The sequence below is a fragment of the Xyrauchen texanus genome, chromosome 8, assembly GCF_025860055.1.
Source record: "Xyrauchen texanus isolate HMW12.3.18 chromosome 8, RBS_HiC_50CHRs, whole genome shotgun sequence".
In the NCBI taxonomy this organism is placed as follows: domain Eukaryota; kingdom Metazoa; phylum Chordata; class Actinopteri; order Cypriniformes; family Catostomidae; genus Xyrauchen; species Xyrauchen texanus.
Genome location: NC_068283.1, coordinates 19,665,768 through 19,692,323, shown reverse-complemented (window position 1 = coordinate 19,692,323; position 26,556 = coordinate 19,665,768). Strand labels below are relative to the sequence as shown.

The following is a 26,556-nucleotide window of genomic DNA, read 5'->3' as shown; positions in this document are numbered from 1 at the left end:
AGTCCGTCATTTTGACAGACAGGGTCGCAACAGTTCCGTCATAATCTATTATCACCCGTCACTTTAATTTTCATATTTTAATGATAATTAGACATTTAATAGCTTTTATTTTAGTAATAAGCATATAGCAGATTATGAATGTATTTATTTATGAAGAGAACAGATGAACAACAGACACCACACAAAGCAGATTAATGTTTTTTTTCTTTGAAGTGACAGCGGAGGTCACAAAAACACGACATATGAACAACGCAATATTACAAAAAACAAATATGAACAAATATGATCAAAACACATAAAAAATGAACTGAACAGAACTCATTCGACAACTCAGATCTTCCTCCTGGTCCGCGTTGACTTAAACTCGCCTGTGCGTAATCAAACGCATCAAGGGAGACTGATGCTGAGGCAATTGTCATTAGATTTTGTGTCTTTGCCTCGGACAGACAAATTCTCGGCTGAACTCAGCGTCAAGCACCGCATTGTCCTCCACATGACAAGAGTTGCAGAAAGCCTCACAGAGAGGCGAATTGACGAGTTTGCCACGTAAAAAAAGCGGGAGGTGTTCACAATAAACTTTGAGAGAAAAAAGCTTGATGTTGCTTTGATACCAGAAAGTAATAAAAGGACTCGTTTATGTTTAGGTCTAAGTGTTTTCTTGGTGAATTTAAATTAGTTTAATAACTGGGTTCACTGATATTCGTAAACGATAAGGCTAATATTGAATCAAAATAAATTATGGGACATTCGATATCTCTTCACAAATCTGGACATTTTTTTTTATATTTCTTGTTGCTTAGTACCGTCAAAGACATTATTGGTGAAGCAAAAACTTGTGTGTGAAAAACACTTTGGTGTGACGTCACTTCATAGACTTCAATGTATTTTGCAGCGCTGACTCGAGTCACGTGAAAGACCCTTAAAGCATAAAAACATCAGTCACATCTGCCCATTAATAATTGCTCTTCACAATCACAAAAGTTACCGATTATGGTTTAAAAAAAGCAAATTTCTCTGAAAGGTGAGGAGCTGGATCCCTGAAATTATTATAAAAAATTGTTTATGCATTTATTTATTTTGTGCAATTTTATAATTTTCCATGGCACACTAGCATGCCACAGCACAGTGGTTTTTAGCTCTACAACATTGCCACAACATTAAGTTTACATTTAATGAAAATCTTTCTTAACAGTCGTATGTCACGCAAAATTATCTTCTGGCAGCTGTCAAAGACTGAAGAGCTTCATTTACCTGTAGACTAAAATAAGTGACTGCTCTTGACTGTTTCATGTGAACTTTATGAAAATGTAACTCCTGAAGTTGCGGAGTTGACGCCAAGTTAATCGATTTGATTACTTTCTCTTTGTGAAATCAACGTACAAGAAAGCATAAATCAGTGAAACATTAAGAGAACATACTGTGTCTTGCTCCCACTGTAAGTGACTATAAAACAATCTCACCAAGCCTCCAAAGCGGATCATGGGTCTTCGACTCGTACGCTTTGGGTTTAGTCCGAACGATCTCTGGTTTCTTTTTACTCCCTAACATGTTGAATATCCCTTCGGCCCCCAAGCAGCACTTCTTATAGCCGTCTTGAACCGAGAGTTAAACAATCGATAAACAGAAGTCTTGAAGAATGAGTTTAAATCTGTCGTCCAGTGCATGTGGCACAGCGCTGCTGTGACGCCTATCGCAACACTTGACGCGTCTGAAAACGCAGCGCTTAACTCGATCCCGCAACCGGTACATATTCTGCTTTTAAAAGCAGCATTCAGTCACACTCACTAACACTGCCTGTGCCACATTTATTATGCCGCCCTAACCGTGTGCTTGAGTCCTCCTAGTGTTGCCCCCCTTCGATTAAAGAAAATGAAAGAAAAAAGCCTTGCACCATGGCACAATGATTACACTCAAGCTCTCAAGAGAGAAGCTTGGAGAATGGAGCGCAAGTGGAAGAATACAAAATTAGAGGCATTTTGCGGTGCATAGAAGGATAGTGTCTGTAGCTACAGACTGGCACTAAAAGCTGCCAGGTCAGCATATTTTAGAAAACTCATAGAAAATAACCACAACAATCCTAGGTGTTTATTCTGTACTGTCACTAAATTGGTTGGGAATAAAACCTCAACAGAACCAGATATTCCATTGGTGTTACGAAGGCAAATGAGGAGTGGGGATCTAAATGCAGTTTATTGAAAATAACAAGACAAACAAGACTGGAACAAACAAAACATCCACGAGGGAAAACATCCACGACGGGCTCAGGCAGGAACACATGACGGCTCAGGCAGGAACACATGACGGGCTCTACAATGGTGTACACATGACGGGCTCTACAATTGGGGCAATGGTGGCTCAGTGGTTGAGGCTCAGGGTTACTAACCAGAAGGTTGGGGGTTCAAGCCCCAGCACCACCAAGATGCTGCTGTTGGGCCCTTGAGCAAGGCACTTAACTCCAGGTTGCTCCGGGGGGATTGTCCCTGTAATAAGTGCACTGTAAGTTGCTTTGGATAAAAGCGTCTGCCAAATGCATAAATGTAAATGTACAAGATATAAACATTTACGTTGGAACATTCAAAGACTGACCAAACAACTTAGGTTTAAATACACAAGGATAATCATGATTAAATTAACCACAGGTGAGAACAATGAAGTGCATAGGCAGTGATGAGGGAAGGGAATTATGGGAAGTGTAGTTTATGACAGGGCAGACAACAGGGGATCATGACAGTTGCAGCACAAGAGTAACAAGTGTTTCTTTACTGATAAAATGTATATAATCAGAAATAAAATTATGGAATTATTGCATGGATTTATGCAATCATCTGTCACAGTACCTTGGAAAATAGTGTCTTATAATTTTCCTCACATGCAACTTCAGTCCTTCGCTGTCATAGGTCATGAAGAGCTAACAAAACTTATTGAAACATCAAAAGCCACAACATGTTTGTTAGATTTAATACCAACCAAGCTCTTAAAAGAGGTATTCCCTGTAATCTCAGAACCTCTTCTTAATATTATTAACTCCTCGCAATCCTTAGGACATGTCCCAAGAAATTTTAAATTGGCAATTATCAAACTGCTTATTAAGAAGCCACAACATGATCCTGGAGAACTGAGTAATTATATTTAATAATATCCTGTTTATGTCAAAAACACAAGAGAATCTATTACCCTCCCAAATATGTTTATTTCTACAGAGAAATAGTATATATGAACAATTTCAGGCAGGATTTAGGCCTCATCACAGTACAGAGACTGCACTTATCAGAGTTACAAATGACTTGCTCTTATCATCTGATCATGGCTGCATTTCAATTCTAGTGCTTTTAGATCTTAGTGCTTAGATAATGACATTCTCTTGAATAGGCTTGAGAATTATGTTGGCATTTGTGAAGTTGCTTTAGCATGGTTTAGGTCAGTTTTAAGGCCTCTGTATTTTTCCTTGTATATGCTTCCCCTGGGAGATATTATCATACAAATTTCTCCAAATTAGCAGAGTGTATCAATGAAATAAAAGATTGGATGGCCATAAATTTCCTTCAATTCAATTCCGACAATACAGGGGTACTAATTATTGGACCAAAAACCTCTAAAAATAAGCAGCTGAAATATAATTTGACTCTCGATGGATGCACTGTTACGTCGTCTTCAACAGCAAAGAACTAAGGTGTTATATTTAATACCAATATATCCTTTGAAAATAAAATGACCAATGTTTGTAGAACAGCATTGTTCCATCTAAGAAATACTGCTAAATTAAATTGCTCTCTGTTGCTGATGTCAAAAAACGAATTAATGCTTTCATGTCCTCAAGACTAGATTATTGTAATGCTTTACTGGGAGGATGTTCAGCAAGCCAGAATGCTGACGAGAACCAAGAAGTATGATCATATAAGCCCCATTTTATCATCGATACATTAAATATCGTATTAATTTTAAAATTCTGTTTACAACATACAAAGCTTTGAATGGTCTATCTCCGCAGTACTTAAGTGATCTTCTACTACGCTATATTCCATCACTTTCATTACCATTGCAAAATTCGGGCCTGTTAATAGCTCCTAGAATATAAAAATCCCCAAAAGGAGGTAGATCCTTTTCATATTTTGCTCCTAAACTATGGAATAGTCTCCCAAACACTGTTTGAGATGCAGACACACTCACTCAGTTTAAGTCTAGACTAAAGACTCATCTATTTAGCAAGGCATACACCTAATTTATCCTTCAACTCACAATAAGGCTGCTTTAGTTTGGTCTGCTGGAACCAGAAACCAGAAACACTGATCGTGATCTATATCTCTGCAATAAATTGAATGCCATCTATGCTCAGGGGTGTAAAGTATCAAATTACAAATACTCATGTTACTGTAATTAACTACTTGTTCCCAAAATTTTACTTTAAGTAGTTTAAATTTGTATACTTTAACTTTTTCTTGAGTACATTTTAAGTGCTGTAACTGTACTTTTACTGCGTTACTTTATCACCGTCTATGTTTGCTAATTCCCTGTCCTGATTTTATATTTATCTATCAACATGATTGGCTAGGGAGAGTCTCGTGACTCTCATCCAATCAAATCATAAGTAAAAACTTGAACGGCAGCTGCAGATCTGGCGCCAACTGTTATGGATGTGGAGAATGCCTCAAGCACAGTTTACAGCTGAACATAACAGGCTGCACCTGGAAGGGATTTTTGTAGTGAAAAAGGCATATTGCTTGATCATGTCATGTGAGTTTAACTTGCTCATGCCAAATATCAGCATTAATCCAGCCTCTAATTTGAAGAAACATATCAAGGTAAATTTAATATTTCTGATTATTAGATTCTGTGGGTCTATATTGTAGCCTGTAATTTAACATTTCTATCACTGAGATTATTGATCTGCTGTGAGAGATTAATGCAATGTTATAAATAGTGCTGGGCAATAAAGTTATCTACATGTTTATTGGATAAAAGAGAGATGTCCTTGATCAAACTTTCTTTTTGTTTTTTGTTTTTTAGAAGTTTTCTATATTTAGCCTATGTTATACATCTAGAACAGGGGTGTTCATTACATCAATCTAGATAGCAAGAGCACCACTGGTTGGTTGATCTAGATGAAATATAAAAGATTTACTTTTTATTTCCTGACATCTGTCACTGCATGCTGTTTGATTGACAGGTGTTGATGTTTGAGCGCTAATGCTGTTCGTGCCAAAATGATCAAATACACTTTTTAATTCCGCCAATGCCCGTCTTGATGAGGCATGTAACGGCATTATGGAAACACAGTCGTTTATGTCTTAAGTGATTTTAAACAGTGGGACAAAAGGCGTATTTGCATCCAAATGTTGGACTAGAATTTCAATTTAACCGAGTAGAGCATTGTCTAGTAGACTATGTCATTCTAGTAGGCTATGTCATATAAAGGCTATTAATCAAACAACATTAATTGTTAATCTACCCCTGATGTAGAGAGTGTGTTAATTGGTATAATAAATTACCAGTAAAGTAGAGATGATAAAATAATGTATAATTATGCTTAGCCTTTATAAAGATCAACAGTTGTAGAGCAATACTTCAGGTTGAACATTCCACCAGTCACAATCTTAGAAATATTCTTTTAGAAGAATATTTCAGCTCTGTAGGTCCATTCAATGTAAGGGTTGCCAAAACTTTGACACTCCAAAAAGCACATAAAAGCAGCATAAAAGTAATACATACAACTCCAGTGGTTTAATCCATGACCAGTAGTTGGCGATATGCATGAAGATTGTGAATCACCAAAAACACAAAAAGAACAAGATGAAATTTAAAGTGGAGATTGACTGAGCAGGGAGGAGAATTAATAGTAAAAAAGTAATTAAATATTGATCTGTTTCTCACCACATCTATCATATCGCTTCTGAAGACATGGATTAAATCACTGGAGGCACATGGATTTGACTACTTTTATGCTGATTTATGTGATTTGTGGAGCTTCGATATTTTAGCATTGTTTTATGCACAACAATAATGCTCTGTCTGCATTAAGGGAAATTTAGACCCTACTCATAAACTGATTTTAATGTAATTGTTTCATACATTATGATTTAAAATGGTGATCAGTGTATTGAAAATAACTTTTTCATCATTTAAATTCTGTTAACATGTCTCCATTTTATTTTTTGGAATCAGATTCATGTAGTGTTTATAATAGATAATATTATATATTTGCCAAGGGCGAATGTGCATCACTATAACCTGCCACTGTATAGCTGCTTTAGCAACATGGATAGCTCATGCGTTTTACCAGCAAGGTGTTGCACTGGGGCAAGTTGTCAGGCAGAAAGTGATTACCACAATTAGCCAGAAATTATGGAGATGCTGTACAGCTCGCCATGGAAATAAAGCTGAGGAGGGATCTCCTCTCTCAAGCGCAAAGTACAATCTGGCATCCACAGCCCCAGCTGTTGAACCTACATGTGTGGCCCCAGAACAGGGCACACTAGATGTGCCAAAACTGACGCGTTCAGTCATGAACACCATTTTACAGGCTAGAGCACCATCCTTGAGATGTGTTCAAAGATTGGTGTCTCTTACATGGGAAAGACACAGTAAACTGCTCCATATATGATATTCTAATATTTCTTCAAGAGCGATTAGACACAGGACTCACCCCGTCAATACTCAAAGTGGATGTGGCAACTATTTCTGTATCACACACATGAAGCCAGTGCCTCTATAGGCAAGCCTGATTTAATCATAAAGTTCCAGACAATTCATGTCTGGAGTTTGGCCCTGGTCTTTCAAGAGCCACTGTCAAACCCAGGAAAGGATATGTGCCTAAGATCCTAACCACGCCCTTCAAAGCGCAGGTGGTTCACCTTCAGGCTTTCTTTCCTCCATTTAATTCTGTTGAAGAACAATCACTGCATTTGTTATGCCCTGTGTGGGCACTACATGCATACGTTGAGCATACTTGCCAGTTCAGTCTGTCTGATCAGCTCTTTATATGCTATGGAGGATGCACAAAAGGCATGTCTGTCTCCAAGCAAAGGCTCTCTCACTAGATTGTTGATGCAATTGCCCTGGCTTATGAGTCAAAGTGTAAGACTTGCCCAATTGGCTGCGGCATACTCATGTTGGTTGCCGTCCCACAAGACTGCGGCGTCATGTTCCTCTCTGTGAAGTTATGTTGTGTAGTGCCCCGTGATGGGATTCTGTTCCTCATATGGTTGCTACTCAATTTCAAGTGAACTGAGTTGTAAGGGAACGTCTTGGTTACATACATAACCTCGGTTCCGAGACGAAGGTAACGAGACATTGCGAATGCTAGATACATTGCGAATGCACTACAAGTCTCAGAGTTCTTGAGGTATGAGCGATGCGCTCCTTGTTGTCAGTCAGAAACTCTGTTTGTGCAGCTGTTTTTATAGTGGCCAAAACACGTGGGGCGCAAACACCATAGCCAATATTAGAATATTGCCATTATTGTAGAGAGGTTTCAACTAGGTCATATAAGAAGGTATTCCTAAAATGCATTGCTACGCAATGTCTCATTCCCTTCATCTCAGTGAACCGAGGTTACGTATGTAACCAATACGATTTACCAATTTATTGTACTAAAATTACAATTAATTTGATTCTGATAACTGCTTAAACAGAGCCAGATAAACTAAGACCTCTCTTGTAAACACCTTTTGGTGGGGATAAATCACTAAGTGTAATAGTTGAATTAACTATGATAAAATAAACTAATTATCAAGAATCTAAACTTAGTAAATCAAAGTATTATTGTTTGAAGTGTCAAAAATGTTTTATAACATATTTTTCTCTTTTCTTTTTTAGTCTTTTTAATTTTAATTTTAGAATGAAAAGTTCTACATCATAGCTTTTAAATGAATAAAACCTTTTCTGATTATATACAGTGGGTACGGAAAGTATTCAGACCCCCTTAATTTTTTCCTCATTATTGTACACACAGCACCCAATATTGACAGAAAAACACAGAATTGTTGACATTTTTTGCACATTTATTAAAAAAGAAAAACTGAAATATCACATGGTCCTAAGTATTCAGACCCTTTGCTGTGACACTCATATATTTAACTCAGGTGCTGTCCATTTCTTCTGATCATCCTTGAGATGGTTCTACACCTTCAATTGAGTCCAGCTGTGTTTGATTATACTGATTGGACTTGATTAGGAAAGCCACACACCTGTCTATAAAAGACCTTACAGCTCACAGTGCATGTCAGAGCATATGAGAATCATGAGGTCAAAGGAACTGCCTGAAGAGCTCAGAGACAGAATTGTGGCAAGGCACAGATCTGGCCAAGGTTACAAAAATATTTCTGCTGCCCTTAAGGTTCATAAGAGCACAGTGGCCTCCATAATCCTTAAATGGAAGACGTTTGGGAGGACCAGAACCCTTCCTAGAGCTGGCCGTCCGGCCAAACTGAGCTATCGGGGGAGAAGAGCCTTGGTGAGAGAGGTAAAGAAGAACCCAAAGATCACTGTGGCTGAGCTCCAGAGATGCAGTCGGGAGATGGGAGAAAGTTGTAGTAAGTCAACCATCACTGCAGCCATCCACCAGTCGGGGCTTTATGGCAGAGTGGCCCGACGGAAGCCTCTCCTTAGTGCAAGACACATGAAAGCTCGCATGGAGTTTGCTAAAAAGCACCTGAAGGACTCCAAGATGTGATAAATAAGATTCTCTGGTCTGATGAGACCAAGATAGAACTTTTTGGCCTTAATTCTAAGCGGTATGTGTGGAGAAAACCAGGCACTGCTCATCACCTGTCCAATACAGTCTCAACAGTGAAGCATGGTGGTGGCAGCATCATGCTGTGGGGGTGTTTTTCAGCTGCAGGGACAGGATGACTGGTTGCAATCGAGGGAAAGATGAATGCGGCCAAGTACAGGGATATCCTGGATCGAAAACCTTCTCCAGAGTGCTCTGGACCTCAGACTGGGCCGAAGGTTCACCTTCCAACAAGACAATGACCCTAAGCACACCGCTAAAATAACGAAGGAGTGGCTTCACAACAACTCCGTGACTGTTCTTGAATGGCCCAGCCAGAGCCCTGACTTAAACCCAATTGAGCATCTCTGGAGAGACCTGAAAATGGCTGTCCACCAACGCTTACCATCCAACCTGACAGAACTGGAGAGGATCTGCAAGGAGGAATGGCAGAGGATACCCAAATACAGATGTGAAAAACTTGTTGCATCTTTCCCAAAAAGACTCATGGCTGTATTAGATCAAAAGGGTGCTTCTACTAAATACTGAACAAAGGGTCTGAATACTTAGGACCATGTGATATTTCAGTTTTTCTTTTTTAATAAATGTGCAAAAATGTCAACAATTCTGTGTTTTTCTGTCAATATGGGGTGCTGTGTGTACAATAATGAGGAAAAAAAATTAACTTAAATGATTTTAGCAAATGGCTGCAATATAACAAAGAGTGAAAAATTTAAGGGGGTCTGAATACTTTCCGTACCCACTGTAGATAATGAGTAAGCCATCAAATCCAAAAGTTCATTACTAAGCATGTTTTAACAATTCATACGATGGAGCAAAAACCGGCTTGACAAAACACAGACATTTATTGTTGCACTGTTCAGTTGCACACAATAAGAAAATACTTCACACCAAAATGTCAACTACCACACAGCTTCATGCATCTCTCTCTCCCCCCCGTCTGCTTAAATACTCCCACCACCCCTCACTGGAATGCGAGACCGGCGTGGCACGTTTACCACTTATCTTCCCAGAAATCAGTTGAAATCATTTTTCATGCACACACACGCTCTGCATTCGGACTGATATTAAATGGTCTGAGATCAGTACATCAATACAGTTTAAACAAGTACTGTGCATGATCTGCATTGCATATATTCAGTGTTGTTTACTATATGTACTGTAGTAGATGTGAGAATAATTGAAACATTTGGACAGATAATTGAGAATCACGGTAAGAAAATGTTCAGATGTAATCAGCTTCACAAAGCTTAAGGTTTGATGATCTTGTCAGAGTATAAATGTCTAATTAAAATTAAATGTATTTCATCAAATATTCTTTATGCTCATTGAACTTAAAAGGTGGCCCAAAATACCATTTTTCTTTTTTTAAGTTAAACTCTTTCTTAGCAGCAGAGACACAAAATGTGAACAACAGTAATTTGTTGGCATATAAAAATGTTGACATGACTATGCAGAGGAATCACTTTCACACAATAAAACACAAAACCAGAATTAAATAAGCTCAGCAATAAGAATTTATTATAGCTTGTGACAGACACTCTTTGCAGGTTAGATCTCTTTTCTTTGCATTGAGTTGTATAGATTTCTGCATAGTATTTGTAAGTCACAGAGAAAGGCCATTAACAGGGGAGTGGAGTTAAAAGAGCTACACCCCTAGATTTCCAAATAAAAGTACATATTATATTCATACAAAATATATGTACAATATATACTGTGTATCAAACAAACAAACAAAAACATTAAGAAAAAACATTTGAAGTGGCATCTTGAAAGAAAATGACCATGCACAAAGGTGCACTTTTGTAAACCATATAAAAACTAAATTAAGCAAAAAAGGAATGATAATATAATATATGTGTATTTACAAGGTTAACTTAAGCAAGGCTTTGTACAAATGTTACAAAATAGTTTGACACATACATACTCAACCACATACTGTACTGCACTCTGACCCCAGCTTAGCTGGGATATGTGAAAACAAATAAATTTCACTGTATATATGCAAAAAAACTGTGTGTATAATGTGTGACCACAATAAAGGATTCTATTCTTTACACAGGCAATTTCAGACACACATACACACCCATATGAAGTGATTTCACCAATTAATTGTTTCTCATTATAAATGAATATATGTTAAGTTGAACATACCACATTGCCTCTTATGGTATTTAATGTAGCGTTCAAGTTTCTTGTAGATTTATGCACAAAGTCAGTGGCCTGTGTTACAACTGCTATACTGTCAGTATCAACACTAATCCTGTTTGCTAACACTGTTTAACCAATACTGTACCATCACGTTTTGAGAATTAGTTTGTCTGCTTTGTTTGAGACATTTAAAAAATTTGAAAAAACAAAAAAACTAAATAAAAACGAAAGCACTCCATGACATGTGAGTCGCAAGTGTCTTGGCAGTAACATAAAGACCAAAATGATGTCATGTGACTGGCCAAGTAAAGGAAGAAGAAAAACACTGAAGAAAGAAAATTAAGAAAACTTTGGCAACATTGAAAAGCATTAGGTTTGAATAAGATAATTGTAAATATAACTTTGAACAAGCAATGCTTAAATTAGTCTTGAGTAACCATAGTTTGTATTCTGTATTCTCCAACTTATCAGGGAATTCACACTGACAGCACTAAAGTGGTGACAAAGTGGCTGTAAGTCACTCAATTTCAATAAGAGTTGGTGATTTAAGGCAACATGAGTGACCACGACCATTGGCAATGAAACAAATTTGAGCACTGACAATGGAGCACATGTGATCCACTTCCTGATACAGCTGGATACTGTATTAAATGGAAAAGGCCAAAGTGAGTAACTACACATTTTTTCAAAATCGAAATGGGGTATCTTTAGACTTTGACCTTTGGCTGAGATTCAGAGAAAAGATTCTGAGTGAGACTATTTATATAATCCTGGTCCTGAAGAACCTTATTTGACACACCATGCAAAACACCATGGGATCCATGCAAAAGTGCATTGCTGGGGTTCTCCAGGACTAGGACTTTGAAGACAGAAAGTGTAACATATTTTGAAGACACAGCTACAACAAAGGCCAAATCCAGCTCTCTTGGTTCACTAGCCTGTACATACAGTCATTTGTCATTGTTACAAGAAATCACGGAAGCGAGAGGTAGGTGGGGCCTGACGTACAGTGAGGGCTTTTGTCTCTGAGCTCTTGGGGTGGGACTCTCTAATGTCTTGACTTTCAGCAGGGGTTGGTGAAGCTAGTGGTTTGGGGGATATTGTTGGGAGGATTTTGTTGCTAGTAGAGTGAGCAGCAGCAAGGGCAACTTTCTTGTCAGAACAATCTGTGGGGGAGCCAACCACAGTGTGCCGCCTCCACGCACGTCTCTTTCTGCGCGTCTCTGGCGATAGCTGCTTCCTCAGGCCAATGCTGCGCAAGTCATTGGCTGAGCCCAGCAATCGAGCCTGTACCTGATCTGCCAGGGAATCCTGCCTAGGAGACACAGAGCAGCTCTTACTTCCAGACACAGCTGCAGATGTTGGAGCACACTCATTTCTCACACTAACCCCTTTGAAGGATTTGGAACTTGAAGAAGCTGATGGAGAGGACTCAGGGATGGAGCCCTGTGTTTTAGTCAGATTGGGTCGCTGCTCGCCTTCCATTATGGAGGAGCTGTAAAGATCTGAGAGGTCCACAGAGGTCACTTTGGCTTTGTCTCCCTTTAGCCGGTGTCGGGCGAGGGTGTCACACTGTATGAGGCGGTGTGAGTTAAAGGAGTTGCGGCCGTGGAGGCGCTGGGAAGCAGACGATGAGTAAGTGGAGCTGGAGGGAGTGGATGAGTGTACTGCTCCATTAGAAGTTGTATCTTCTGGGTAAGGATTAATGTGGATCGTGGAAGGAGGTGGAGCAGGGGTGGAGCCAGTGGTAGCAGAGGTCGATTTGCAGTGCGAATAGAGAAAACTGCGTGGCATGGTTGGTTCAGGTGATGTCTTCGAGTTTAGGATGGAACAGTCTGTTTTCTCCGGACGCTCCTGGGTGAGGGAGCTTGAGGCGAAGCCACTTTCATTATCAGTTTCACTCACCAGTTCACTGTGCTCATCGTCTGCATCTTCGCACCGCCCCTCTGATACTAAGCTCCGCCCCAGCGTGGACAGACTCGAGTAACCTGACACAATGGAACGTGCATCGTCTCCTCGCCAACTGCGTCCCTTCACTTCTGACCTGTGCTCTTCTTCCTCTTCTAGCAGCATGACTGGTGGTGCTTCCTCCGTGGAGGATATGCTGGGAACTACTTCCTCCTCTTCCTGCTCTTGTGCTGTCTGTCTTTCTCCCTCCTCCTCTTCCTCTTCCTCTTCAACATCCTCCTCTTCCTCTGCTCGTGGGGCACAGAAGGATACCACTTGCCCCATCTCTTGCAAGTCGTCTTTTTCGAAGGGACAATATTTAACTGGCTCATGCTCAAATTCGTCATCTGGGCTGCTGCCCAGGAGGCGGGCGTTATGCCGTTTTCTGCGTTTCCATGTCACAGCCGACATAACGGACAATGTCAGGATATCTTTGGCAGTAAAGTCACGTTTTGAACCCCATGACTCCTAAGAGAAATGTGAAAGCAATTAAGTCAAGTGGACAAAAGTTTTTAAAACTTTTTCAGCTGTCTTGGTTCCAGAAGTATTTTTATCATCCATTTCTTATATAGGGATTTCATGAAATCCTTCATGAGTTCTAAGCCATGAACCAAATCAACCATGTCCGAGGTGAATCACAACATTACAAATTGTGATTTGAAGCAAAAAAAGTATTTGAAGATCATGGAAAAAGACAAAGTTCTAAGACTGTGCACTTAATGTCTTTGATAAGGGCACCGACTTCAATCCCACGAAACATTGTGAATGACGTAATCAAATGAAAAAAATATTAAGTACAAATATAAAAATATGAATTTAAATGTTTTGATAAGTTTAGAAACAATACATTTTAAGTTGATTGCAAAATATTCAGATATATGCAAATATTCAAGTAGGGAGAGTGTAGACTTGTTTATGCCATTCACAGTGCATCATTGATTGGCAGGTTTTGTTGGCTTCAATGTGATTGGTAGATTTGCACTATTTAACATTAAATGTTATTATTTTTTTAACAATGAAGTTGAAATAACACAGACTGATGGCTATAACAGAGGCATGTACCATCGATTAACAGCTTCAGAGCTTATGGTAGGTCCGTCTTTAAAGGTTTATATGTTATCATTAATAATCTATGTGCCTATGAAGATAAATTAATGTGATTTTTACTTCTGGAACATGACCATTCAATTAAAAATAGACAAATTAAAGTATGACAATTAACTTTGTAGCAAAACACTATGAAACTAAGGCATAAACATGGTTGCAAATCACAAAAATGCTTACAGATTTTTTATTTCCATCCAAATACTGTAAGTCCTTCAGCATCTTAATGTTTTTTAAAAACAAAAAATATTCAGGATTTAGTCAATACTGACCTTAGATTTTGCAGAATCACTGTTGGTTGAGTCTGCACCATTAAGAACAGGGAGAGATAGGGAGAGAGATAGACAATGTAAAGAGAGAAAGTTAGTGAAAATTATGAATATATCTGTACAACGTTAAATATACAGTATGCTTTACTGATGAGAGGCACAGAGGTGGATCAAATATCCATGATACTGGCTGCCATATATATATATTGTATTCATTTAAACTTTGTGATTTCCAGTACATAATGCAGCCTCTGTGTCAATCATTAAGCATTAAACCTATAAACAGTGATTGTGAGACAGTGTTCACACAAGATCCACTTTAAACGACATTTGTATGATCACTGATCATGCGCTGATTGTCAGCTAGTTTTCCAATGTGAACAGGGTCTTAAAAGAAGCAGCGAAAGGGTCCACAATAGCAGTATTAAAGATTTAGCAAACAGTGATGACATCATGTCACATACTGATGACATCAATCCATTAAGGAAGCCATAGAAGGTACAAGGGCAGATACTATAGTTGTCATGGGGAGAGTGAAGAAAAAGACACAATTTGCCACACACAAACATACACACTCTTTCTTTGCTATCTAAACTGGGACTTGGCACAGGCTAGTGCAGCTACTGTTTTTATGAAGTTACACACACACACACAACACACACCTCAATCACTTGGCATTAAATGCACACTCTTGTACACATACAGTACATAGACACACACCCATCCTACCGCAGTGGCTGTTCCACAGGCTCAGCTAAGAGAGGGATGCAGAAATGACAGTAGAAAGTGAATATAAAGAAGATTTAAAAAAATGTGAAAAGAAAACAAAACTCAAAGAAGTGTAGAGCATTCAACATGCAGGAAACTTGAAACGTTTGATGAGGATGTGTGATCCATCACAGTTACATTTCCAATGTGTACAGCATATTCAATAACAGACCTGTCCAGCCAAACATGCAGATGAAAGTATGTTTTCTTAATGTTAGAGGTGGAATATGACTGGTTTCCATTGGCAGTTCATCAGCTAAAGGAGACTACTGTTAACTACAACTGGCTGTTTTTAGCCTGAAATGACTGGACATTGCTGATTGTGAACAGTAAAGCTCACCTGACGATTCCCCAAGCAAGCCTGTCCTGCCAATGTTAGAGAGGAGGTGATCTATATTGGGGGCAGGCTGAACATCCTCTGTGTCCACTGGCGTCTGAGGGGTGACATTTAGAAATGGCGTGAAATGTTGATTCATATATGTTCACATTAAAGGCATATTAAATGCTAATCTGTTCAGCATCAAGAAAAGATTGTTACAAACCCCATGAAATGATTTTATAAATATAATTCTCACCTGATTTGGCATATTTCGTTTTGAGACAGGAAAATGGGGCATATCAAAGGATTACATTTTTTTTTTATTCGCCAATCGCCTTTAGTTTAAAATGCATTGTCAAACCCTGAATTGCTACTTGCTATTGCTAAACTGCTGCCGGTGGTAGTGGGGGGAAGAGCATTCTCATCCTAGAGAGAGAATTTGTACATGCTCCTGTGAACAAGATGAATCAATTTATTTTCCAGAAAACAAAGACTGTACATTTTAAATGTGTGCATCTTTTACATTTATTTCGTCAACTATTAGGAGTAAATTTGCACTCATAAGTGGACTCAGAAGTAATATAGATTCCCAATTTTGATTCCAGACTTACTAAGAAAATTCTTATCAATAATTTTCTATATAACATGTTTAACACAAAGAACACATCTCTGGTTACTCTTGTAACCTCGGTTCCCTGAGATGAAAGGAACGAGACATTGCTGAACACTTTGGGGAAATTCCTTTTCCACAACCTAGTTGAAGCTTTTGTATCATAACGGAAATCTTATGGCAATGGTGTTTGAGCCCCGCCCTTTTAGGTGTGCATTTGCCCTATATAAGCTGGCGCTCACACACCATTTCTTCTGAATTTTCTGAGGACAAGTGCGCATCACTCGTACCTCAAAACTCTGAAGAAGTAGAGTTCTGGCGGCTAAGTTTGCAATGTCTTGTTCCCTTCATCTCAGGGAACCGAGGTTACAAGAGTAACCGGAGACATTCCGGTTACTCCCATCACGCCACACTACGTAACTCAATACCCTTGGATGCACCAGGGTTTAAAACACTTAGAGAAGTGACTTAGTATAAAAGCTCTTTAGTGTGTATGTAAATGAATAACCCCACAGCGATACATCACCTCTAGACTGGACTATTGTAATTCATTTACATACACACTAAAGAGCTTTAGTGTGTATGTAAATGAATAACCCCACAGCGATACATCACCTCTAGACTGGACTATTGTAATTCATTTACATACACACTAAAGAGCTTTAGTGTGTATGTAAATGAATAACCCCACAGCGATACATCACCTCTAGACTGGACTATTGTAATTCCCTATATTCTAGAATTGAGAAGTGCTCTTGCTTGTATTTAAATCCTTAAATGGCCGAGCCCCTGTGTATCTCTCTGACCTTTTGTGTGAACACAGTACAGGAAGAGCTCTTAGGTCCGCCAACCAGAGTTTTTTAACTGTTCCAAAGTCAAAGCTAAAATCAAGAGGGTGATCGAGTGCTCGCCATAGCCGCACCTAAATTTTGACTTCTATCAGAACTGTTCCAATACTACATATTTTAATCTACGTTAAATACACATCTTTTCTCTCTAGCCTATAACTTGTGATGTTCTCTGTTATTTATTATTTTATGTCTTTGGGTCTATAGTATTATCTTTTATTGTGGGTTTTATTGTATTTAAAAAGTTATTGCAAACACATTGAACTGGTTTTGTTTTTAAATTGCGCTTTATAAATAAAATTGATGATGATTGATGATGGCATGGTGAAAACCAGATGGGAAGTTAGTCTTAGTCTGAGGATGTCTGAGTCATATAAAACACACAGTGTAATATAACTCCTTCATACCAGAGGTAGGGAGGGAGGTTTTATTATTTATTTTTTTTAAGTGCTTTTGATTTTACTGGGAGTAAATTGGCTAGTGGCCTACACAGGCGACTGTATTAAATATAACCGGGTGTTTGAATAGTAAGCTCTCTAGACAGAGAGGACACGTGAAGTGATAGACACTACGTCTTGGTTATAAAACATCGTGTACGTGTTTTGTGAAGACCATCCTGTTGCAAAGCATATGGATATACCATTTCACCATGCCCATGAGGAGGCCATGCCTCTAGTTGAATGCGCTTTCACGACAAAATGGCATCTCACACCCTGTGATTCATAAGCGAGGGTGATCGTATCAACGATCCAGTGAGATTGCCTTTGTTTGGAGATGGACATGCATTTTGCGCATCCTCCATAACAAACAAAGAACTGATCTGACAGTCTAAACTGGCGAGTGAACTCCAAATGCAGGTGTAATGCCTGCACGAGGCATAATAAATGCGCTAACGGCTCCTCATTTGAATTAGGCAGTTAAGAAGAGAAAAGAGAAAGCTGCATGGCGCGGTTTGTTCAGGTGATGTCTGCGAGTTTTGGAAGAGAGCCCTGAGGATGTGGAAATCACCTTAGGCACATAGACTTTTTGGGATTTGATGGTGGCTTTTGAAAGCCTGGAACCGAATTCCAGACATGAACTGTCAACCAACATATTTCCAACCTGTTTGACACAGGCCAGAGCCAACAGCAGTGCCGTCTTTAAAGAGAGCACACGTAACTCTACAGATTCCAAAGGTTCGAACTGGGGGCTTGTGAGCACTCAGCACCAGATTCAAGTCCCATGTTGGAACTGTAGCAGGGTGAGGGGGTTCATGCGCCATGCTTTCCTAAGGAACTTTATGATTAGATTGTGTCTGCCTATAGAAGAGCCAGACTCTGGGGCATGAAATGCATTAATGGTCCCTACATAAACCTTAAGCATTGATGGAATAAGACCTGCGTCCAACTGCTCTCGAAGGAATGTAAGGATCTCCGTGATTCGGCAATTCACTGGATTTTTGCTACGTAAAGAGCACCAATTCGCAAACACACGCCATTTTAGTGCCTTGATGCATCTCATATATGCTGGTTTAGATTGCAAAATGGTGTTTATTACAGACTGAGCCAATTCTGGCTCATTCGTTGCGCTCAGTTTAAGGGACATACGTGCAGATTCCACAGCTCCGGCCGGGGATGCCAAAACGTGCCCTGCGCTTGAGAGAGCTGATCCCTCCTCAGTGATACTTCCCATGGAGGGCTGCCTAATATCTCCATCATTTCTTGAAACCATGGTTGGTTGGGCCATTTCGGGGCCTGGTGTGACAGCATGTCTGCTCCACATATGTCGGGAGCAGGGAGAGGAGATGGTGCGCACTCCACACGAGGAGGCATTGTGCCAGCCTCAACACTGGTAGCAATCGAGTGCTGACCTGGCGATTTATGAATGCTACCACTGACATATTGTCTGAACGAATCAAAACCTGATGATTCACTATGTCAGAATGGAAAGCTTTCACCTCTAAGAACATGGCTAGCATTTCCAAGCAATGTGACATGCTCGTTTCACACCTGTCAAAGTGCTGAAAGCCAGGCGTCCATCGCATAGTGCGCCCTAACCTGTGTTGGATGCATTCGTGGTCACCACTTTTCATCTAAAAACCTGACCCGGCATCACACCCTGCTGACAAAGTTTTGGAGCTGTCCATGGTGATAGAGTAGCCAGGTAGCGGAGAGTCACGGCAACGTGCATGCTCCCCTGACACCAGGCGTGACTTGGTACATGGTGTTTGAGCCAGCACTGGAGAGGTCTCATGTGTAAAAGACCTAACAGTATGATGGCCACCATAAAACCCAGCATGTTATGAAAAGACTTTCTGGATGCACTAGCACTTGAGGTTCTTGAGGAGTCGAGTCGAACCCCCAAAAAGAGATTTGTTGGCTTAGGGAAAGTGTGCTTTCACCCAGTTGACATTGATACCCAGTCGGTTCAAATGGGGAAGTATACTGTAATGTCCCTGTGCTTGCATAGCAGAGCCTCTGATTGGGCCAGTAATAGCCAATCGTCGAGGCAATATAGAATGCGCATGCCGTTCATCTTCAAAGGGGCGAGCGCCGCATCAACACATTTCGTGAACATGCACGGGGCTAGAGACAATCGCGAGGAGAGCCATCCCTTCAAACACATATCTGAAGAACAGCATGTGGGGTGGTACTATTCAGATATGAAAGTTTGCATCCTCTTGACGCAAAGTGGGTGGATGTGTGATAAGATCTGTTTCTGAGTTAACATCTTGAATGGGCATTTTTCCAGCATGCAATTCAAGCGTCTCAGATCTAGGATTCGCCGAAGCCCGCTGTCTTGCTTCAGAAAGAAAGGGTAGCAGCTGTAAAACACTTTACAGCTCGGAACAACCTCTATCACATCTTTTGAGAGGAGATTGTGAGTTTCTTCATGTAATACAGGCATGTTCCATGACGGAAACATCGAGGACAAAACATTGTTGAAGCAAGGTCTGCATGCGAATTAGATCAAATTCCTGTGTTCAATAATTTTTAGCACCCAGTCTGACATGCTCGTGAGCACCCACCACTCATATACATAACATGATAGCATGTGCTTTATATTTTACCCTAATTGTGATAGCACCGCTATAGCAATTAGTACACTATAGCATGGTTTATGAGCGTGCGACATACGAGAGAGAAATGTTTGCATGTGATCATTATGAACAGAACTGTCAGAAATGTCACAGGTGCAGATAGGCTGGAGGCCACTGTCTTTCTGCGTTTTGATGAGAAAATAACAGCTGTGACATTCTCTCTGGTACAGGGAATGACCCCATTGTCTCTCTCACAAGGAGATTTACTACCTCGGAGCGCAGAATGGGAGTGTCCTGCACTGTAACGTAGAACTGTCGTTATGATACAAAGGCTTCAAATAGGTTGTGGAAAAGGAATTTCCCCAAAACGTTCAGCTCTCATGGACTCGTGAACTGAATAGATAATGAACTAACCTTTTCATCCTTTTCATGTTCTTCACTAAAAAACCAGACATACTGTATAAAGTCAGAAAGAGAGAGATGATTTAGATTCATAATTAAATCTAGCTGTAAAGAGAATGTCTGTTAAGTATGTGACGTGTGATGAGCCTCACATGTTGAATGAGTGTCTCCACAATCTTGTAGCGGTCAGGCATGTGGGTAACCATGTCTGTCATGTTGTCTTCTGAGGTCCGTACAAGAGTAGGGCCAAACACCAGCGCCAAATTACGTGGCTCCATCTGCATACAAACAAATACACAATAAAATCAGAGATAAATAGGTTATGAGATAACACCAATCAAGGACTTTTATACACTTTGAAGAGAAACCCAGCACATATGTACTCAGGGTTTTAAAATCAAAGTACTCAGAAATACTCTAAGTACTTAAAATCATTAAGACATTTTAAGACCCTTTTCAAGACCTGAATAAATAAAATTAATACCCTATCCCCTTACCAGAACAAACACAAACAATCACAAAATAAATCATGTATCACAGACTCTTATTTAAACAGGTAAACTCTGCCCTGGTACACTGTGATATCAACAGTTTAAATGAGCAAATTGTTCGGCAGTTTTCACATGTGAAATTCTGATGCCTGGAACAAAGTTTTTGAGCATAAATCAAAAGAATCTTTTACTATTATAAAGCATTAATTGATCAAGTTTGAATCCATTATTTTAATGGAATATGCCAAATAAATGAGTCCTGGTATTCATATAATCCTTGAGAATGATGAAGGTAAACAGATCTGACTTGCTGTCCAAAATAGACGGCTCAAGCTTGAGACTCAATTCGAGCATTCGAGTAATGAATATATAGAAATAAATCAGGAGATGCAGTGGTGGAGGAATTCCAGAAGAATTGTCTCGGTAGTGAGGCAAGCAGCTGTTATATATTATTGCGTAATTACAGGATTAGATGAAACAGCTCCTACAAATATTTGTTTTAAAATTGATTTATGTTATCTCATACACTACTTAATAGTAATGGCACTAGATTAGTCTATCTATAGACTAAACAAGGAATCATCAATCATCTCTCTGGTCGAGGTCTGCACTGGCAATAAGTTGAAGTCTGAACCTGCTTCATAAACGAGACCTTGTGACCTGAAATGACAACCTAACAAATGCAAACACAAACTTATACATGAATAGCTGACCTCTACTCTGGTGTTCGCTGATTCTTTATAATTTACCAAGGTGTCAAATAATGAGAAAAACAAATATGATAATTAGGGCTGTCAACTGGGCTGAGAAACTCAATTAGAATTTTTACCTAAAACATTATCAAAATTCGAATTCAGTTTGAATTTTGAAATCAGCTGATTTTTAAATTGACGTTGTTTCTTTAGTACACAAGTTGGCAAAATGCATACATATAAAACATACAGCACCGTCTTATAAAACTCTCCTGGCTGTTAAAAATTGTATTCCATTTTGAACTAAAGCATAATGCAACTAGTGCATAAAATAACAAATCAATAAAACTATTTAATCGGTTTATATTCTCAAATGCTTTTTGTGACAGGGCGGAGGGTGCGGCCGGGCCGTGATTCTACACACCCGGTCCATTATCAGGCTAATCAAGCCTCTTAGAGGGATAAGGGCTGACTGCAGACAGTGGTGCGACAGAGAGAGTTCATTTATGGGCATGTCCGTCATATGTGTCTGTTTGTGTCTTTTTGGTTTATTTCTTCATGAAACTATTATTTATATTGTCAAGCCTGTTCTCGTCTCCTCCTTTACACTTTTATATACAGTTCTATGTTGACATGGTGTTGCACTGTTCCCTCAGTACTATCCCAGGCTCAAGCTTTATGATAACAGCTATACCACAGTGTATTCTTTAATTACTGTTGTAAGGTACCAATATTCCCAGATAGTAGTGTTTTTCGGCTGAACTCGTTGATGAAACGGCTCAAATCTGAGAAACGCTAACAAGAGAACAAGGCGCAATGGCTAAAGAGCTACACCTAAGGGGCTGTTCACAACGAACGCTTTTGCAACCATCTTGTTTACCATTTGTTTTTCTATATAAACATGTGCTTGACTTTGACGTCTTTGATAATTTTGCTGCATTTCGTTGCTTTTTCAGCTACTCGCGCAGAAGTGCTGTGATTTTTTAGATTCCATGTCAAATTAAAACAAATTTCAACATTTAAACTAACGTCTCGAGACACCTGCTTTCTGTTAAAATGTATTTGTTGTGCTGTGTCAAGCCTTTTTTAGCACAAGAATGCAATCCATCTGCAGTCATCGTCAGTGTTTGGCACACACCCAAAATTTGAATGCACAGCTTAAGCATTAGAATGTGCATTGTTACCTTAAATTTGACGCAGTCTTAATCAGAATATCTTATATTACTTATATTACCTTGTTCTTGTCAGAGTGGTCTGCCACAGTCTTTAGGTGTCCGACTAGAAACTTTAAAGTGTGGAAGTAATGATCTGGTAGATCACAGATCTGATAGAAGAGCAAGAAAGTGAGAGACAGGGAAAAGAAAGAAAAAACAATGCAATGTGAAGAAAACAGTATGCAGAGAAACATTCAGAAGAATGTGGTAGTAGAAATAACATATTAAAAACACACGCATACCAGTTTCTTCATCGTCATAAGTCTATCACTGGCATTCACCAAGCGATTGGCCTCAATAAAGTCAATGTATTTGTCTAAGTTAAAGAGCAAGGAAAATAGAAGACAGAGAAAATGTTATACAGTGTAATTTGTGTACATACATAAAACAGTGCTTGCACATATATTGAGAAATCTCACCATCTGTGAAGAGGGGTTCTGGAAGTTTACGAAAAAAGGACTTCAGCAGGCTGCTGACTACATTCAGGTCCTGCCATTTCTGTACAAGAGAGAACAAAGTGAAAGCAGTTAGAGGCACAGAACAGATTTTGTTGAACACAACTGACTGTCATAGAGTTCTCAGTATGAGGAAGCATCCCCTTCAACATGGGAAGTGGAAATGACCAGTATGTTGACTCAGTCTTAAAGAGCCAGTGGAAATGTACCAATGATGGTGTGTCAGAAAGAGACCGTGTGTGAGTGAATAAACATCACACCTCCTCAGCAGTGTTGATATCAACTCCTTTATTGAGCTGTTCCTGCAGACTGGACACTACAGCATTGTTTCCTGGCACTCTGTAGATCCCTGTATACTCAAGCCCCATGTGTTCCACCAACCCGCAGCAGATCTCCACAATCTGGGGGATAAACTACACACAAACAAACAACCAGTTTAAGCACACAGTACTTACAGTAACACCTATGACTTGATTCTCTGGAACACGAAAGGAGATTTTAGGCAGAATGTTCAGGGAGTGAAAGCCTCAGTCACTATTAACTTTAATTGCATTTTTATTTCCACACGATGAGAGTGAACCGTGAATGAACATTCTGCCAAACATCTTGTTTTGTGTTCCAAGGTAGAAAGTAATAAGGGTGAGTAAATGATGATATCATTTTCGTTTTTGGGTAAACTAGCTCTTTAAAGCGCACATCGATAAATGACTCACCTTGTTATTGGTAGCGGGCTGGCAGTCTTCTAGCCGTACCCCAAAAGCTTTAGGACTTGCCTTCTTGGCCTTCTTCATTATGTTTATGCCCCATGGAGATTTAGGAGGGCTACTCTCATCTTTGGCATCGTGTTTTGGTGGAGGTGCTATGCCGTTGTCTTGTTTACTAAGCAGAAACGTCATTCGAGGCACCCTGGGTGAGGAGTCTATCTTATTACCCGTTGGACTACAGGAGGCAACCAAGAAGAAGATGATCATTGTAACCCTGAGACAACCATTCAATATGCACCCAGCAATCTAAAAGGACCCCCCCCCCCCACCCCCCCAGCTTAAAGACTAAAAAGTGCCCATTGTAGCAGTGCAAAGTCACAATGCTCTCCAAACTCACCTTTGCTTCCTGTAGTCATTAAGCTTCTTACTGATGAGAGCCTGTCGTGAAAAACCCAATTCCTACAGGCACACAAATAAATAAAAAAAAACTTTTAATTTTGAAAAACGAAATTGTATTAAGAGGCTGCCACATGACTCACGTCGGGATGTAAATACACCGCTCAATGCCAGTGTCAAGAGATGCTTTGATCGGTGCATGAAAAGTGCAGTAGACTATTTTTTTATTTTGCTGTTAACATCGCCCGCATAATGATACATCATCTGAATTGTCTGGTATTTGTTGATTGACAATTCGAAAGGTCAGCGGCAACAGGGTGAAAGTTGAAATTGCTCGAACTTTGAGCACCGCATTAAGTGTTTGACAGAGGTAATGCTAACACTCCATAGAGCTTAATGTATTCAGCAACATTGACGTGAGTCATGAGGAAGTCCCTTTAGGCATGTACAGTTGCAACTGAAATAATTAAATCCCCCCAAGACAGTAAGGATTTACAAATGCTTTTCTAAACTTTTTAAACTTTACATCTATATCAGTTGAGTGATACATTCAAAGTCATAGTGTGAATATATAACATAATATTTCTAAATAGCAGGATTTTGTAAAAATACAGCCATATCATAATTATCAACCCCTATTGCATGTAGCTGTTTCTTAAATATGTAAGGATATACAAGTAATTGTTTAAAAAAAAATAAAAATAAGTCATCAATCTGCAATGGCACTTAGTTTTACAAAATTAAGTTTAGCGTTGTAAGCCAAAATGTATTTCTATGCAAAAAATGCAAATAAAAATTATTTGTCTCAAAATCTAATTGAGATTATTTCATTACACAAGTAAGGTCATGACTAAAAGTACATTTCCAAGGCACTTCAATTTCCACTAGACAAAGTTGGCAGCACCATTAATATATTTTTTAAATGTGGTACAACAGCAACCTTCTTGGGGTGTGGAAGAAAGCAAAACTTCTCCAATGGAAATGTGTCAACATATTCAGTTGACTGAATATTCAGTAAGTAATTAGGAAAGACCTGTGGAGTCCTACAAGAAGGTTTTATAGAGGTATGACACTAAACTGAAAATTAGTTTTTGACCCATGGGTCATCAGTACGTCTGGAATAAGATGACAAGGTGATGACAAGAATGACACCATCCCCACAGTCAAGCATGGAGGTGGGTCTTATGGGGATGTTTTGTGGCTGCAGGAAACGGCTATCCTGACTTTGTGACTGACATAATGGATTCAGGTATCAGGCCATTTTGACATGAAAAACGTCTCGGGTTATGACTATAACCCTTGTTCCCTGAGAAGGGAACGAGACACTGCATCGTTGAAAACGACTCTTTGGGGAACGCTCCTTAGCGTGTGCCTCTGAATTATGAATGAAACTATTCCAATCTTGATTGGTGTTGCGTCATGACGTAACATGTGACGGCATAACCGGATGCATAAAAGTGGCGCCGGCACACAAACACATTAGCCTAGCGATGAAGCAAGCCGCTCTTAGGCATTGAGGGGTGTGGCAGGACGACGCAGTGTCTCGTTCCCTTCTCAGGGAACAAGGGTTATAGTCATAACCCGAGACGTTCCCTTCCGAGGGAACTCGCACTGCGCCGTTGAAAACGACTCTTTGGGGAACGAATGCCCACTAGGCCACGCACCGAAAGTGAAACTGAACTCAGGCACTCAGCTAGGACGAGAGCACACGTGCGCCAGGCGTACTAGGGAGGTGCAGAAAACCTGATGAAAGTGTGCAGGGTAGCCCAACCGGATGCCTCACAGATCTCCTGAAGGGCCACTCCCCATAAGAGAGCCCTAGAGGACGCCATGCCTCTAGTTGAATGAGCCCTTATGGCCAAAGGTGAAGGCAAATTGCGCACCTTATACGCCAAGATAATAGCCTGAACAATCCAATTACTAATGGTTTGTTTCGAAGCAGGGAGCCCCTTCTTAGGTGACCCAAAACACACTAACAGTTGGTCCGACCTCCTCCAAGAAGAGGACCTCTCGAGGTAAACGCTCAAAGCTCTGACAGGGCAGAGCAAATGGAGCCTCTCCTCTTCTGCCGACACATGAGGTGGAGGATGAATGCCTGCAGGACCGTAGACCGTGCCGTGTTAGAAGGCACCTTAGGCACAAAGCCAGGTCTCGGGTGCAGAATGGCTTTAACTCCGCCAGGGGCAAACTCCAAGCAAGCTGGTGTTACTGCCAGGGCTTGAGGATCTCCCACCTTCTTTAGAGAGGTAATAGCTAAGAGAAAAGCCATCTTGAACGTCAGGTCCTTGGGCGAGGCCGACTGAAGGGGTTCGAAGGGGGCCAGGGATAACCCTTCGAGAACCACCGCCAGGTCCCAGGCAGGAACCCTGGACCTGGTTGTCGGTCTCATCCTCCATGTACCACGGAGAAAACGAATGACCAGCTGGTGTCTCCCCAGAG

The 26,556-nt window shown here is 40.0% G+C and overlaps 2 protein-coding genes across 4 annotated transcripts in view; both read right to left on the bottom strand.

The window, feature by feature from the left end:
* LOC127648085 (1-phosphatidylinositol 4,5-bisphosphate phosphodiesterase delta-3-A-like) overlaps positions 1 to 1,785 on the bottom strand; it is a 51,599-nt gene extending 49,814 nt beyond the window's left edge. Inside the window, exon 1 of the mRNA XM_052132690.1 lies at positions 1,461 to 1,785. Within this exon, the coding sequence (XP_051988650.1) occupies positions 1,461 to 1,548 (88 nt within the window). The 5' untranslated portion in view covers positions 1,549 to 1,785. The remainder of the gene's footprint in view (positions 1 to 1,460) is intronic.
* An 8,451-nt stretch (positions 1,786 to 10,236) lies between these two features.
* Positions 10,237 to 26,556, bottom strand: part of LOC127647532 (rho GTPase-activating protein 23-like) — a 102,374-nt gene continuing 86,054 nt past the window's right edge. For all 3 annotated transcript variants that reach the window (XM_052131807.1, XM_052131805.1, XM_052131806.1), the window contains 11 exons: positions 24,119 to 24,180; positions 23,731 to 23,956; positions 23,278 to 23,430; positions 22,982 to 23,060; positions 22,805 to 22,878; positions 22,583 to 22,672; positions 20,318 to 20,443; positions 20,178 to 20,219; positions 15,308 to 15,401; positions 14,203 to 14,234; positions 10,237 to 13,294 (listed from right to left, as the gene is read on the bottom strand). In XM_052131807.1, the coding sequence (XP_051987767.1) occupies positions 11,843 to 13,294; positions 14,203 to 14,234; positions 15,308 to 15,401; positions 20,178 to 20,219; positions 20,318 to 20,443; positions 22,583 to 22,672; positions 22,805 to 22,878; positions 22,982 to 23,060; positions 23,278 to 23,430; positions 23,731 to 23,956; positions 24,119 to 24,180 (2,430 nt within the window). In that variant the 3' untranslated portion in view covers positions 10,237 to 11,842. The remainder of the gene's footprint in view (positions 13,295 to 14,202; positions 14,235 to 15,307; positions 15,402 to 20,177; positions 20,220 to 20,317; positions 20,444 to 22,582; positions 22,673 to 22,804; positions 22,879 to 22,981; positions 23,061 to 23,277; positions 23,431 to 23,730; positions 23,957 to 24,118; positions 24,181 to 26,556) is intronic.